The sequence below is a fragment of the Sylvia atricapilla genome, chromosome 23, assembly GCF_009819655.1.
Source record: "Sylvia atricapilla isolate bSylAtr1 chromosome 23, bSylAtr1.pri, whole genome shotgun sequence".
NCBI lineage: Eukaryota > Metazoa > Chordata > Aves > Passeriformes > Sylviidae > Sylvia > Sylvia atricapilla.
In genome coordinates this window covers 1,755,721-1,770,122 of record NC_089162.1, presented here as the reverse complement: position 1 = coordinate 1,770,122, position 14,402 = coordinate 1,755,721, and the positions used below count along the sequence as shown (strand labels likewise).

The following is a 14,402-nucleotide window of genomic DNA, read 5'->3' as shown; positions in this document are numbered from 1 at the left end:
TGGAAGGTGATCCAAGTGGCAGAGGCTGGCAGAAGCCCTAGGAAAAGGGAGAGAAGGGAGCAGGGAAAGGTTAGAAATCCTCCCCAAGAGATACTGACCCCTGGCACCTCATTTCTCCTCCTTTCACACTTCAAATGAGACAAACAATCCTTGAAAACAGTTTATTCCACAGTCAAATGCTGGAATGCAAGTGCCTGCTATAAACCAACCCCACAGAGCAATTGCCTCCTTCACCTCGACCAACTGCACACCTGGAGCACAGTGGGAGAGGCACAGCACAAACAGGAACGCACAAACCAGGAGAGCAAAGGTGACACCGTCCTGGCAGCTGGCGTGGAGGGGCAGGCAGGACACGGCACTGCCCCACTCCCTGCTCACATCAGTCGCTGGGACACGGAGCTGCCTTGGTCACAGACGCTTCCCTGCACGAGCACAGAGAGCAGCCAGGTCCTGGAGAGGCCGTGTGGCCGCGTGGGCATAGGAGGAGATCACCGAGTGCAGCGCCTGGCTGTAGGCTGAGCGGGATGGGGACACAGAAACACTGTCAGGGCATGGGGATTGCACTTGTGGCCCAAAACTGGGCTTGCCTCTAGCCTTTCAGCAGAACAGACAATGACTGGGGTTTAAAATAAATTGACATGCCTGTAGTCTTCCACATACTCGTCTGCACACTCTCTATGCTCCCAAACATAAAGCAGTACACAAGCAAGAGATTATTTTATGGACCCAAATGTCTCCATTTTCATTCTCAGATGACTCCCAGTTGCCCAGCCAGGTATTCTTCCAAGCTGTCCTCAAGGTCAGAGCACTCCACCACCTAAGGAAGGCCCTTACCACACCTTTGTGCATCCTCCCAGCAGAAGATTCAGCATTTAAGGCAGAGGGCTCTGTGACCCTAATAAGATGCGTTGCAGCATTTTCCTCATGGTTGTGTCCATAGCCACATGCAGCTGTGTCACAGCTGTGTTATTTAACACACTGTAGGGGCTGGTACCTTGCTGAGGCTGCACTACACTCCCTAAGGGACAGGTTGGCTCAAGCATCAAAGCTCCTGACTTGCACTCTCCAGGGTATATTTGGAGAAGCATCTCTGCCCAGAAGCCCAGGAGCATGGAAACACCTATCCTGGTTTAATTTCTCCCTGTATAATCAGGCCCAGACATCCCCTCTCTGAAAGCAGAAGCTCCTACCTTTGTGGTTTTTGTAGAAGACGCAGTTATTGGCACAGGTATCAGGGTGGGAATCCCAGAAATCAGACCCACAGGAACACAGTGGGGGCAAGTCGATGTTACAGAATTTGACTTTCTCTCTCATCTGGGCTCTCAGAGCTTCAACATACCTGCAAGGGATCAAACATTCACCTCTGCCAGTGACACCTGCCTCTGCAGGAGGAGTGCACACTGGCTGTACCTCATGTGCTCCTTATCCCGCTGCTGTCTGTCCCTCACTCTCCTCTCCTCCAGCTGGAGCTGGGCCAGGCCTTCCCAGGCTCCCTCTCCCAGCGAGGGCTCTCGCTGCTCAGCCAGGTCTCGCATCCTCTGCTCCTCTGCCCAGCGCTGATTCTCCTTCTGCCTCTTAATCCTGCAGGAACACACATGATTAGAGAAGGAGCTTCCCCATCCCAACCTCCATTCCTGGCTGGCCCCCAGCTGTGAGGTCGGGGCACAGAAATCTGGGTGATGCTGCTGCTTTCAAAGGCAGAAGTCATTCTGCACTAATCACAGCATTAAATAGAAATAAATATAACAAATATACTGGATTTAAATATAGACTGGAAGCTTTTTTTGACCATTCTCCCCCCCATATGGCAACACCAGCCTGTGAATGCTCTCCTGCCCTCAAACTCTGCCCGCCTGCCTGTTTTCTCACCATCATGGACTTCCTCTTCCAGCTCCTTCCTGTCTCACATCCACACGTGCTCCTACCACCCACAGTTCCCCAAAGCTGCACTTCTGTCCTTAAACAAAGCATGTAGGCCAGGCTCTTTAATGCTCCCCAGAAAGGACCAACACCTCGGCTTCCCAGCTTCCCCACTGCCCATTGCTTCTGATTATGAGGCAGCTTGGATCCTTCTGGAAGCACCTTCCAGGACAGGGCTGGGTACAACAGAGACATTCCAAGGATCCCACTCTTTACTCCAAAACAGGCTTTAAGATACACTTTTAACCAAGTTTTCCTCTATTTCCACAGTGTCCCTTGCACCTACGTGGCCCTCCAGCCCTTTAGTGGGACTGCGTTGTGTAATTCCCACCAAACACAACACACATTCCCCTGACAAGCAGCAATTGCACAGCACAAAGACTTTACACCAAAGTATCTGATATTTTATTTCCAAATGTAACAATGTGTCCCAGGCCACTCCTTCCCAAGGGGCATTAAAAACAAAATCAAGGCTGGGAAGAAGCCAAGATAAGACATTACTTCATGTAAGGAGTCGAATATTTACATCCAGAAGGCAAGTGCTAAAGTCAAACTTCTCTGGTTGAGTTATAAACTCAGAATTTTTTTTAATGAAATGTAGAACCTTAAGTATAGCACCATAAATCTGTTTCAGAAACTGAGGCAAAGGCCAGCTCGGGGCTTTACACCCCATAATTACAAACCCTTCTTCCCTCTGCACACACTCTAAGGGAAGAAACTAATAATAAAAAAGTATCACACACATAACTAGGAAATCCCTGGGGCCTTGCCAGCATTCACAGGGTAGGACAAGCTCCCCCAAGGTCTCAAGTGCCATTGGAATGTCACGATGTGGCTCAAGGAGCACTGCTTTAGACTGGCAGGTTTTGCCAAAAAATGCCCATGAAAATCCTGCTTTGTGGTGCCTGTCCCACTCCCCCAAAGCCTGATTAAAGAAGAGCCAGGACAGCCAGCTTTAGGTCAGTTCATTCAAAGGAAAGCCAGGGAAAAAAAATTAGAGGATCTTTCCTATTTGGCTGCGAATTTGCAGAGCGCCTCCTTAGTGAAACTCTTTCACTGGAGAAGGTGAGAAAACTCCAGCACAACTGATACTTTTACAAAGATAACAAGTGTTCAACTCTGGAACAAAAGCCTGGAAATCATTTTATTACATTGTATAAGCTTTTATGGCTATGAAGGTGAAGGGTCTGACACTAAAAATGTCAGGGATAGTCACAGCTTAGTACAACCAGGCGACCTCACCCCAAAGTTTCTAAACACAGGCTTAGTTCCCAGAGTCATGGTTTGGGAAGCTGCACCCCCCTCCCAGCCCCATGATTTGGCTTCCAACTCCTAAACAAGAGACTAAAAAACAAGACAGAGAATGCTAAAGGACTCATCATGGCCCAAGGGTCTTTGCTGGGGCGTTGGCTGTGTCAATCCCACCCCAGGGGGGTTACACATCAGTGTCTGGCTTACACCAGACAAGCTCACAAGACTTTTCCAACCTTCTGAAGGACCCTGATGGAGGAGGTCCCCCACCAGCTGCACAGACTCACTGGGCAACTCTGTGCTGCCTCTCTCGCTGCCGCTGCTGCTCCCTCACTCGCTGCCGCTCCACGGCCATGAACAGGCGCCGGCACCGCAGGAACTCCCTCTGCCGCTGCGGAGGAGAGGAGGAGGACGTTTGGGAAGGATGTCTGGGATAAATATCGAGCAGTATCAGTGCTCAGCCTAATTTCTGGAGGATGGAACCTGGCTGTTTCCCCAAAAGACCCTCAAAAATCTCTGAGTGCACGTGACCCAGCATTGGGAAGTTGGAGAGATGGCACCGAGGGAGGAAAGACCAAGTCACCTCGAAGCATTGGAGAGCTTTGTACTGGCATCCCTCCACTGGAGCTGCTTATGGATGGGAGCTCTGCCACCTGGCAAGTTCCTAAACTCTCACTTTGCTGAGGGGAAAAGAGCCAATTCCAACTTCAGCCCGCTTGATTTTGGGCCCACCTGGGCTCTGGTGCTCCCCTGCAGTGCACTGGAAGCCTGTATCTCTTCCAAAAGATGAACGTATGACACCAAACTGGATTCTCTACATGCAGGAGAACCACAGAGGTGGCAAAACCACTGCTGAGACAAATCCAGGGGCCCTGCAGGGAAGAACTCCCATGTGGATACTGAGGGTTTAGTGTCTGGGCTTTGGCTGATCGCACCAATGCAGCAAGGGCAGGGAAAGCTCCTGGCTAAACTCACATCAAAAGCCCTCCTGCTGTGGGGTACAGAGATAGTTTGAGCTCCAGGACTCCCAAAAGTTTAATGCATAGATTTTTCTTCATGAATGCCAAAACCTCTGGCCTGAGTTGGATCATCTCAGTCAGTGGAGAGAGAGAGCCCAGCACAGTTGGAGATAAAGGAGGAGAAGAAGAGATCACCAGGCTGCCAGTACAGAAAACCAGATGGAACAAACCCAGGCAGAGTGCTGCAAAACCAGTTATCTTAGATGGATCAGAGCCAAGGAGATTAAAAGCAAGGGGAAAGGGAACAGCAGGGTTAGGAGGAGCAACCTGAGAAGTCCCAGCTGTTGTCACACTGGCAAGAAACCACAACCATATTTGGGATCAGTTGGTTGGAAAACACTTAAAGAAACAAAAAATACAAATTGTTCAGAGTTTCGTGCTGCAAGCTACAAGAAAGGTGATAAAAGGAGAGAGAAATGTTCCTCTCCATGGCAGGAGGAAGCAGGAAAATAAAAGTCATTGGCTTTAGGCATCCAAGACAAACATCATCCCTCTGTATCACTGACATTAGCATGAGACAAACTATCCAGGACACAGGCTGTAAACCCTCACTGTGAAATCATCCATTTGGCCTGCAGGCTGGGCTTGAGGCTATTCCTAAAATCAGAGAAACCTTTATATTCCAGCCTTGTGTTTAAACAAGATAAAGTTGGCTTGTTCTTTCTTTCTTTTTTTTTTTTTTTTTAAGCATTTTTGGCAGCCTCTTGGGCTTCCTGCAACTACAGCAAGCACCCCTTGGTTTTGCCAGGGAGAATGAAAGGAGCCTGTTTCTCCTTCAAACTTCTTGTGTTAGTGAGATCCTAGATTTTGAAGGAGGAGTAGGTAACAGCTGCACTTATTCACAACAGATTTTAAAAAATAACCTGGTAGCTTTGCCCAAGACCTGAGACACCGCTGAAGCTATCAAACTAAACCCAGTAGGGGTTTCACACATCAAAGCTCCTCTGAGGCTTCTTATTTGAGCCAGCAGCATTTCCAACACCCAACCCCTTTGAAACAAAACCACAAGGGCTTGGCTCCCCTGGACAGACCTGCTTCCTGGTTTCCTCTTGGTCAACACCAGCCCAGAGTTTGGGGAGAGGTTGGTATTTGCTGTGTGGCCTCCCAGGAGGCCCAGGCAGGCTCGAGTCCTTCACCGACTCGTCACAGACCTGAGAGACAATGGAAGGGAGCAGCATCAGCATCACCACAGTTCTCTCATCTTCCCCCCAAAAAATGCTCTGCATTTGGAGGCAGGGCTTCTGTGTGATCCTTCCAGACCTCAATGATCCACCTTGGAAACTGGCTTTATCTGGGGCACAGGTTGGCCATGAACAGGAGAGATGTGCCACATCTTGACACAGGAGTTTGAGCAGCAAAGCTTTGTCAAAACACCTCTGAAGATACCCTTGGAGGAGGGTTTTGGTTTAGCTTAAATATGGATGCACATCTCCCCATCCCAAACTTCTATTATGAACTTCTTGAAGTGCAAAAAAAATAACTAATTGTAAGGAGATGTTTGGGAGACAACATCTCCCAAAACCTCAGTGTAAACCACAGCACAAATTTCCGCTGTGTCTCTATCTGCCCAGCCAGTATTTCTGCTCCAAGCCGGACTAATCCCCAGCCAAGGTTGGGCACACACTGCCACAGCCATAAAGCCTTTGCCAACCACCCCAGGTAATCGGGATGAACCCTTTCCACCCCCAGGATGTTAAAAAAAAGCTGCCTGAAAACAAAAGAGGAAGGATAAGTACATCAAGCCCTCCTCAACCCCTCCTAGGGCAGGGCTGCCACCTCCAGGCACTGAGATTGCTACAGCCATCTCCTTCACCTGATACAAAGCTGCTTTTTATTTTCCCTTTTCAAGGAGGTTTCTGACTGATTTGATCTCCTCCACACTCGGGTCTTTTCCTGTGGTCTGAGCATGGCTCTGGGTATGATGTGACTGCACTCCCTCGGTTTCAGCTTGTGCCTGGGCGGCTGCCAAGTGGCATCACAAGCAGGCAAGAATTCAAGGCCACAACTGCACATGAAAGCAGGGAATGGCAGTGCTGACCTCACTGAGCTCCTGAGCCTACTTTGAGGACTGTAGGCTTAAGAGTTAAGCAGGCCTGAGAGAGCAACTGCTCTATTACAAGAGCAGCCTCTTCCAGACACCAAAATAAATCTAATGATCCAAACCTCTTAAGACCAACTTTGCACGAGTCTTACTTTTTTAAATTCAATTTTGATGTAGAAGTCATCATCCTGCCCACTGCCATTTGGGGCTGTGCCCTGCTCCAGCAGCTCAGCAGGCAGATCGTGGTGTCCTGCCAGCAGCAGCTCCTCGCTCTCCTCCACGGGCACTGCAGCTGCCAGGCAAGGGTCTGGTTTCTGGAGAAGGGAGGACATGGGTGTAAACATGGAATCGAAATCCGGTTGCTTTGGTGCCAAGGGAAAACTGAACACCCTTGGAGCAGCTTTAACACTCAGGAGGCTGTGTGTGCTGTCACTTGGATGTGATCTGGCAGCACCGTGGGCCACCAGAGCTGGGAAACAGGAATGTAGCAGGGTGACTGTAACTGTGCCCTCCCCAGCAGCAGAAGCAGCAGGACAGACGTGTGGGGTGAAGGGGAGGCAAGGGAAAAACCTCTCCAGGCACAATTTCACAGTGGCAAGGAGCTGAGATCCGAGCGACACCCAAGTACGGAGCACACTCCTTCAGATGGGAAGTGGGCAGGCTCCCCAGAGGCAATTCACAATATTTTGAGAGGCAACAGATTGTTTCCTACAAACTAAAAAATCAAAATGCCAGAAGCAAGCTTGAAGCCAGGATAATTTTTTTTTCCCCTTGCTTTTTTTTCCTTCAGCATGGTGGGAAAGGAAGCACAGGACTGCTGACAGAGAGGAAGGATGGATCAACAGGAGAACAGGTAATGCCAAGAATTCCTTGATATGGCTCTGCTACTGTTTGGGAGGGACAGAGAATAGCCTGAAGTCAGTCTGAACATGGAATTATTTGATAAGCACAGGAATTACTCCATCAACCCCATTATGACAGAAGAGCTGCTTGGTAAGGATAAGGGAAGGCTTATTGCTTTGGAAGGTTACTCTGCAGCACTGGAGGTAAAAAGACATGAAACTGGAAAAAACACCATCAACTTGGTGGAATGAGACACTGGGGAAAAGAATTTGGTTGCTGCCATGCTGGGGAGCTACAGATGTCCACCAAAGCCTGAAGGCAAAGACTCAGTAACAGGATAAGCTGGAACACTGGACAGGTCATTTCCAGGCAATTACCATTCCAGTATCTGCTTGGGAAACCAGGCAATTAACTCTTTGGATACTTTTAACCTGAGAAGAAATCTTGGGGAGAGAGAAAGAGCAACAATTTTAGGAACATGGATTATTGATCATTGGGAATGCAACACTTTACAGGGAGAAAAGAAAAAAAGCAAAAAAAAAACAGGATTGAAGGAAAAAAACATTTCAGCTAAAGACTCGCTTTGAGTTAGCAGCAGTAGGGAGAAAAATGCAGCAAAGATCTATTATTGGGAAGAAAAAGTCAGGTTATTACTAAAGCTGAAGTTTTTAAGGAGGATGGACCTGCCCTGGGCTGCTGCCAGGAGCAGCAGCTAAGGTGCAAACAGCTCCCTGAAATCTAAGGAGGTCCAGATTATCAGAAAAAGGCACAAGGAGTGTCTTTCTTTATTTAAAGGAGAGGAAAAGGAAATACCAAATAGAAGATTTTAGCCTCAAGAGTTTCACTGTGACTTTTGAAAAAACAAGAGGAAATCACCTTGCAAACTGCCTGTAATCCACAAGAAAACAAGATAAGCAGCAACCAGCATGGATTTGTCAAGAGCGAGTCAGGTCAGGCTAAGCTGAATGTCTCCTACAACAGAAAGAAAAGGCCTCAGGCAAAGAGCAGCAGAAGACTCTGGGGTTCAGCTGAGCTTTTGACTGGCCTAATTCAACACTGGGGTAAAGCAAGACCTGTTAAATGGAAGTCTGATGTGGGATGCACAAAACTGATTAAAAACATGGCCCAGATTAGGTCTCAGGAGTTCGCTGCACAGAAATAGGGTAAGAACTAGGTGGGCTCTGTTCTTTGATTTCATTATCAGCCTGGATGAAGGAAGAAAGAAGCATCTTGATTAAGCTACTGACCCCACTTGCATTGTCGAAGTATTGGGTGAAAAACCAAAGAAATGGGCTGGAATACAAAGCACAAGGAAAGCTAGGGAGTACAAAAGCAGAGGCAGCACTACCAAAGGGATTAAGTCTGTGGTTATGTCTGTAGCAACCTTTTGCACCTGAAGAGAAGGGAACACGCTGCTGTCCTGCCAGGCTGGGAACATGCCAAACCATACAGGGAGAGATTCAGATAAATAGGGGAGCTTATCTCTCCTCATGTATCACGGAGTAATAAAACAGAGCAATGCAATAAATCAATATATTCCTCCCAGAATAAATCAGGGAAGTTGTTAAACTTCCTTATGTAGATTAGCTGTAGCTGCAGTGAGGCTGGGATGGGAGGATGGTCCCAAACACCTCCCAGTGTTTCTCACTGCTGTGGGTGACTTGCCCAGGACTCCCACGGATCTCCTGTAACCCTCTGGCTCACCTGGGCAGTGGCTTTATTATTTGAGGTCATAAATCAACTCATCTTACTGATTGCACTAATGGCACAAACAAGAAGGATGTTTGCTGTTGAAAACAGGTAACAAGGTTTTTGAGACCATAATTATTGTGTTTCTCTGAATCTTATTTGCAGAGCTGACTGACTTAATCAGAAGTCCAAGAGTACAAAGAAGAGGAAGAGCCAGACCAGCCCTTCTATAAAGAGTAGTTTTTAGATAATCAGCAAAGCTCTATTTCACCTTTGGTGAACCTGAGAAAGAGAGGGGAATGAAGATTTACAGGATGGGCAGGAAACTGGCTCCAGAGCCAATAACACAAAACACCAGGCTGGGTTGCCCCTGGTGTTCTCCAAAGTACATCAGTTTAAGAAAGGTCTTGGCATAGAGACCAGGAAAATAGCTACAACACAAAGGTGTTCTTGAGAACGGAAGGAGCAAAGGCAGGATGAAATGCAGCAGAACAAAAGGAGGGACTGACCTTCTATGCACTGCTTTGAGGAAAGCAGCTGCATGCCAATCGTTCTCTAGCAGAAGCCAGCCCCGGGTAAGGAAAAACCCTCCAGATCTTTGCCACCCACACAAAACAAGGGATTGATGCAATGGAAAGAGTTGTTGAGGTTCGAAGAAATGAAGACACCTGAAGGGAGGGCTGGTCATCACGTTCCTCCCAGATACCCAGATCACAATCTCAACCTTTAAAAGTCTTTTTTGCATTCTTGAGTTCATCTCAGAGATGTTTTCACACACTTTATCCTGCTGCCTTCTCTGAAATGGGTTACCCAAGAGGTGTGTCAGGAAAGCACACTTTATTTCATTCCTGCTGGAGAAACTTCCTGAATTATGCTTTAGATTTGCTAATTAGAGGCAAACCTTCAGCAGTTTGCAAGGTGATTTGTCTGCCCTCAGCCCAGACAGCCCTCTGCTCACCTCCTGCCTCCAGGCTCCGGGGAACACGGTCCTGCAGGAGGCCAGCCTGCGCCGCACCTGCTGCACAGCCCTGCTGAGCTGTGCCCACGGCACAGCCAAAGAAAACACAGGACAGGTTTAGGACTCTCCCAATCACTTTGCTCCAGCCAAAGAGCTCCATCAAGGCAGCACGACCCAACACACAATCAGCCAAAGTCTTTCAGTGCTGCCCCAAGGTACTGAAATCCTGATCCGGGCAACTCATCTGCTCCCAAAACATGCTGCTGAGATGCCAGATCCCAAATTTTCTTGCTTGGTATTCAGCCAGAAGTGATTTTCCACCCCAAGGTACCTCAACTGGAATGCATCCCATGGTGCTTCAACTGGAATAACTCCAGCTCCTAGGCGAGCACACAGGCTTTCTAAACCACCAAATGCACCATAAACATCACTATTAAGGAAAAAAAAAAAAAGTTTAAACGATCCTGAAGGCAGGTTTTCCCAGATTTTGGTCTACACGAGACATGCTGCAATGAGCTGGCACCACCTAGTGCCACCTCTGCGCCAGGACACGGCTGGGAAAACGCCGTGCCTGCCAGCAGCCAGACCAGTTCAGCCACAGCACCAGGAACGAGCCACCCTGGTGCCACTCTGAGGAGCACAGCAACGTTCAGGGTGACAACGAGAGCTAACGTTTCATTCAGTATCTAAACTCAAATATTCGTGATGTGCTGTAGAAGAATACAAGTAAACATGGCCCGTTCCCCATTTCAAACACTGAGGATCCAAAATGCCGAAGCAAAGATGGAGACACGGGAGGGGCAGGGCTCACCTCGGCAGCTTGTTGCTGGAATGGCTCCCCATGCTCCTCTTCTGGCTGGGCTGGCCCACAGATGATGGGAGCAGGGAGGCTCTGGAACAGGCACGTGTTCTTCCAGGGCGCCGAGTACTGCACAGCAGCACAGCTCTCCCTCTCCGCCTGCCAGGAAAAAGCCAGTGGGATCTCCGCGACCCGGCAGGATGTCAACCGTGCTGACATTTCACCACCCGTGGGTGAAATTTCTTGGGAGGGAGGTTTTGGCTCTCCAGGCTGAGAGAATACAAAGAACCATCAGGCTCTTTGGGGCTGAGGGCATTTGCGGGCTTCCCGCTTGGGGCTGGCAGAGCTACATGAGGACATCCCTGGCCATGGAAACAGCCCAAACACCCCAACCGGTGGCCAAAGCTGGTGACATGTCAGTGCATTCTCTTTTCTGTCACAGTCAGATCCTGGCAAGTCTCCCCAGCACTTGTTTGAGAATAGAAAGAATTAATTATATTCACAGGATAATCCAAAACAAGCCCATGGGGGAAAGGGAATGTGGAGACAGAGGGAAAGTGTTGTTTGAAAACTACTTGGCTGCTCTGGAAAAGGGATCAGAAAAGAAACAGAAAAATTGCTTTGCTTCAAATGCAGCCAGGAAACATCCACACCATTCCCAACTCCTCCCTGGCTGTTTTTTCACCCCAGGCAATTCTGCAGAGAGCTTCAGCACTCTGTTCTGCTGTTGCCTGAGGGAGCCAGTAACCTTTCCCTAGGGAGGCTTCAAAGCACCTCCAGCACAGGCCAAAGTGTTGTGCTGACCCAGCCTGCCTGGACACCATTTGCAACCACAGGCTCTGGAACTGCATTTCTTCTCATTAACACTTTGACTTCAGGTGCTGACTTATGCTCCAGCGTTTGGATTTCTCCCAGTTTATGCTGGGTTTGGAGAAGTTTCTGCAGACAGAGCCTCACTTACAGCTTCACAGGCCTTCTGCAGCTCCTGCCTCCGGCGCAGCCTGACGTGCCGGTTCACGCGCTGCCTCACCTCGCCCTGGAACCTCCTCAGCCTGGCTGCCTTCTCCTGCTGCTGCTGCCTCAGCTCCTCCTCCACCCGGGATGCTGAAGCCTGGCACAGGGGGAAGCAGATTTCACCAGGGTTTTGCTACACCGTAGCATTAGAGCAGCCTGTATCCCTGTATTCCCCCTTCCCCGTATGGAGGGACCAGGCAGACAAGCAGCCAAAACTTCATGGTTTTGTTTCAAATTATGTGGAATAACAGCTTGGACAATATCTATTGGCTTATTATGGGCTGGATTGAGATACAGAGTATGCACACTTCTGCCTTTGCCTCTCTGCAATACACAGGGAAGGAAAGAAAAGGAGACCCATGGAGCTGCTCCCAGCTTCTGCTCCTATGAAAGGTTGGATCAAATATCCACAGCCTGAATCCAAAATGAACAGGCCAGGCCCTCATCCTGTTAATGTTCTGCAAGGGTGGAAGTACATCAGGGAAGCAATTCACAGAGCACAGCACTGCTCAGGAATGTCTTCCACCATCTGAAGTGAAAGATTAAGAGCAATGACCTGAAAAACCCAAAAATCCCATTTTATTCTCCTTGCAATTCTGCCAAGCAACTCTGCAACACCACCATGGCTTAAATTAAAACAGAACTCCTCTCCTAGCTGCCAACAGAGCAAGAGAAACCAGAGACTGAAGGGATGGAGCAAAGGGGTGAGGCCAAAGATGAACTTGGAACACCAAAGTCAGCATAGTTCAACAAAGCTCCAAGAAATGGAGAAATCCACACTGTTAAGGACAAAACCAAGACAGTGCTCCAGGAACAGCCCAGTGCCACCTCACCCACTGCCCACCTCAGCAGCAACTCTGATGCATGAGGCATTACTATGGATTAATTAGAAGTGTATGAAATAAGCTCAGATAACCCTGGGAAGCTTAATTCACCTCTGGAAGCCTCACATGGGGGGCCCTAGGAATATCCAGGCCCCCTGAAGCTGTCAGGAAAAGTTCAGCTCCCCTAGAAGTTTCATAGTGCCAAGAGGGAAGTCCTGTAGAATATGGAGATGATTGATTTCCATAAATTATCTCAACCTTTCAGGATTTAAATTACAATATAGAAATAAATCATGTCAGAAGGGCAGGAGCTTCTATAATGTTCAGACATTAATTACAGGGGACTGAACTCATCATCCAACATTTAACACACTTTCAGTCCTCTTAGAATAACCCTCAAAACAGAAATCCCTGAGATAAGCATCCATGAAGATTTCCTGGAATGTTTTTAAGGGGGTTCAGTGGAGATTGGCTCCAGACCCTGAAACATTCAGGTTTTGGTTTTTTGGGGTTTTTTTTGTTTTTTTTTAATCAGCAACACAGAATAAAATCTTGACTCCCTGACATCCTTTACCTATGAGTGGGAAAGCGAGAAGCAGCACTGGCTGGGTTCCCAACCTGATTGATGTTTAACATTGATGCACTTTTCCTCAAAAACACAGTTTAATGGAGAGGAATCAACTCAGAGAGATGTTGTGAGCTTATGCAAACGAGAGGCCGGACTACACGGACATAACAGCGGCTTCTGACGCCACTAAATCACATTAAAACAAATTATTATTTTAAGAGCCACGTTCCTGGCTGCCCTCAGGCTGTGCAAAAGATCACTTTCGGCTCTGACCCCTGCCGGGAGCTTTACTGGCACACTGAAGGGTTCTCGAAGCCCCGGCAGATGGTGCCCTCGGCGCACTCACAAAGGCCGGGCTTTGCTGCCCTGGAGCACTCTCCACCCAGGCGCCCACGGGGACCACGCTCTGGTTCCTCTGGGCCAGGACCCGCCATGTGCGCTGCAGGGGCCTGGCCTGGAGCCTCTCCGGGGGCTGTCCGGCCTCTCGGCGCCGCTCCTTCCAGGGCAGCACCATCCCGGCACCGCCGCGGGCCCGGCCCTGGGGAGGGGAGCGGAGGTGAGGGTGTGTCCCCGGGCACCCCAACCCGCCCCCTGCCCCCCAGTGCCCTCCCAGTTCTCGTACCCCGCCTGCAGCTCCGCACTGTGACCGGGGACCCGCAGCCCCCCGTGGCTGAATGTCCCCTTCACCCCCATCACTGCCCCCGTTATCCAACCCCACGGCACCCCACCTTCAGCTCTCCCCTTTCCCCGACGGCCCTCGAATCTCCGTGTACCCCCAACTCTACAGCCCCTCTATCTCAACCAGCCCCTCCGCAATCGCCCCCCACCCCCCGGGACTTCTCTGTGCCCCCGTACCCTCAGCTTCTCACCCACCCCTGTGCACTGCTCCACGGCCTCGGGCTCATCCTCCCGTATCCCCCCAAACACCCTCTCCCGGTGGCCTGTGCACTGTCATTCCCCTGAACCCCCGCGCCCAGCCCCGGGCCCCACGGAGCCGCCTCAGGACGCACCAACCGCCACTTCCGCCGCCACCGCGCTTTGAATCCTGGCGCCACTTCCGCCGCACGGCCGCGCCCCGGCCACGCCCCTGCAGTCCTGACCACGCCCCGCTCACTCATCGGTCACACCCCCGAGTGCCCAGGCCACGCCCCGGCACGCTTCGGCCACGCCCCCAAGCGTTCCGGTCACGCCCATTCTTGCCCCGCCTCGCCCCAAGCCCCGCCCCCTGCCCCATAGCCAACTCCAGGCCGCCCCAGCCCCAGCCCCTCCGAGTTCTGAGGTCTCCGGTTCGAGTCCCGCCTCCGGTGGAACGGGAGCGGAGCAGCTGTGTCCGCCTCAGAGCATCCCAGGAACATCCCATACAGACCATCCCCGTGCAAGTAGTTCCCAAATATCCTCATGGTATCCCCCCACAGCGTCCCTGTAGCCCGAGTATCCCCGTACAACATCTCCACACAGCATCCTCCCAAAGGCCCT

The 14,402-nt window shown here is 50.1% G+C and overlaps 1 protein-coding gene across 1 annotated transcript; it reads right to left on the bottom strand.

The window, feature by feature from the left end:
• Positions 1-147: 147 nt before the first annotated feature.
• CCDC15 (coiled-coil domain containing 15) lies at positions 148-13,856 on the bottom strand. Its single transcript, XM_066334961.1, has 11 exons — positions 13,782-13,856; positions 13,273-13,464; positions 11,482-11,631; positions 10,533-10,679; positions 9,722-9,799; positions 6,384-6,545; positions 5,222-5,341; positions 3,459-3,562; positions 1,411-1,581; positions 1,191-1,339; positions 148-515 (listed from the first exon to the last, which is right to left on the bottom strand). The coding sequence occupies exons 2-11, from the start codon at positions 13,438-13,440 to the stop codon at positions 409-411; spliced, it is 1,356 nt and encodes a 451-aa protein (XP_066191058.1). The 5' UTR covers positions 13,441-13,464; positions 13,782-13,856; the 3' UTR covers positions 148-408.
• Positions 13,857-14,402: the final 546 nt, after the last annotated feature.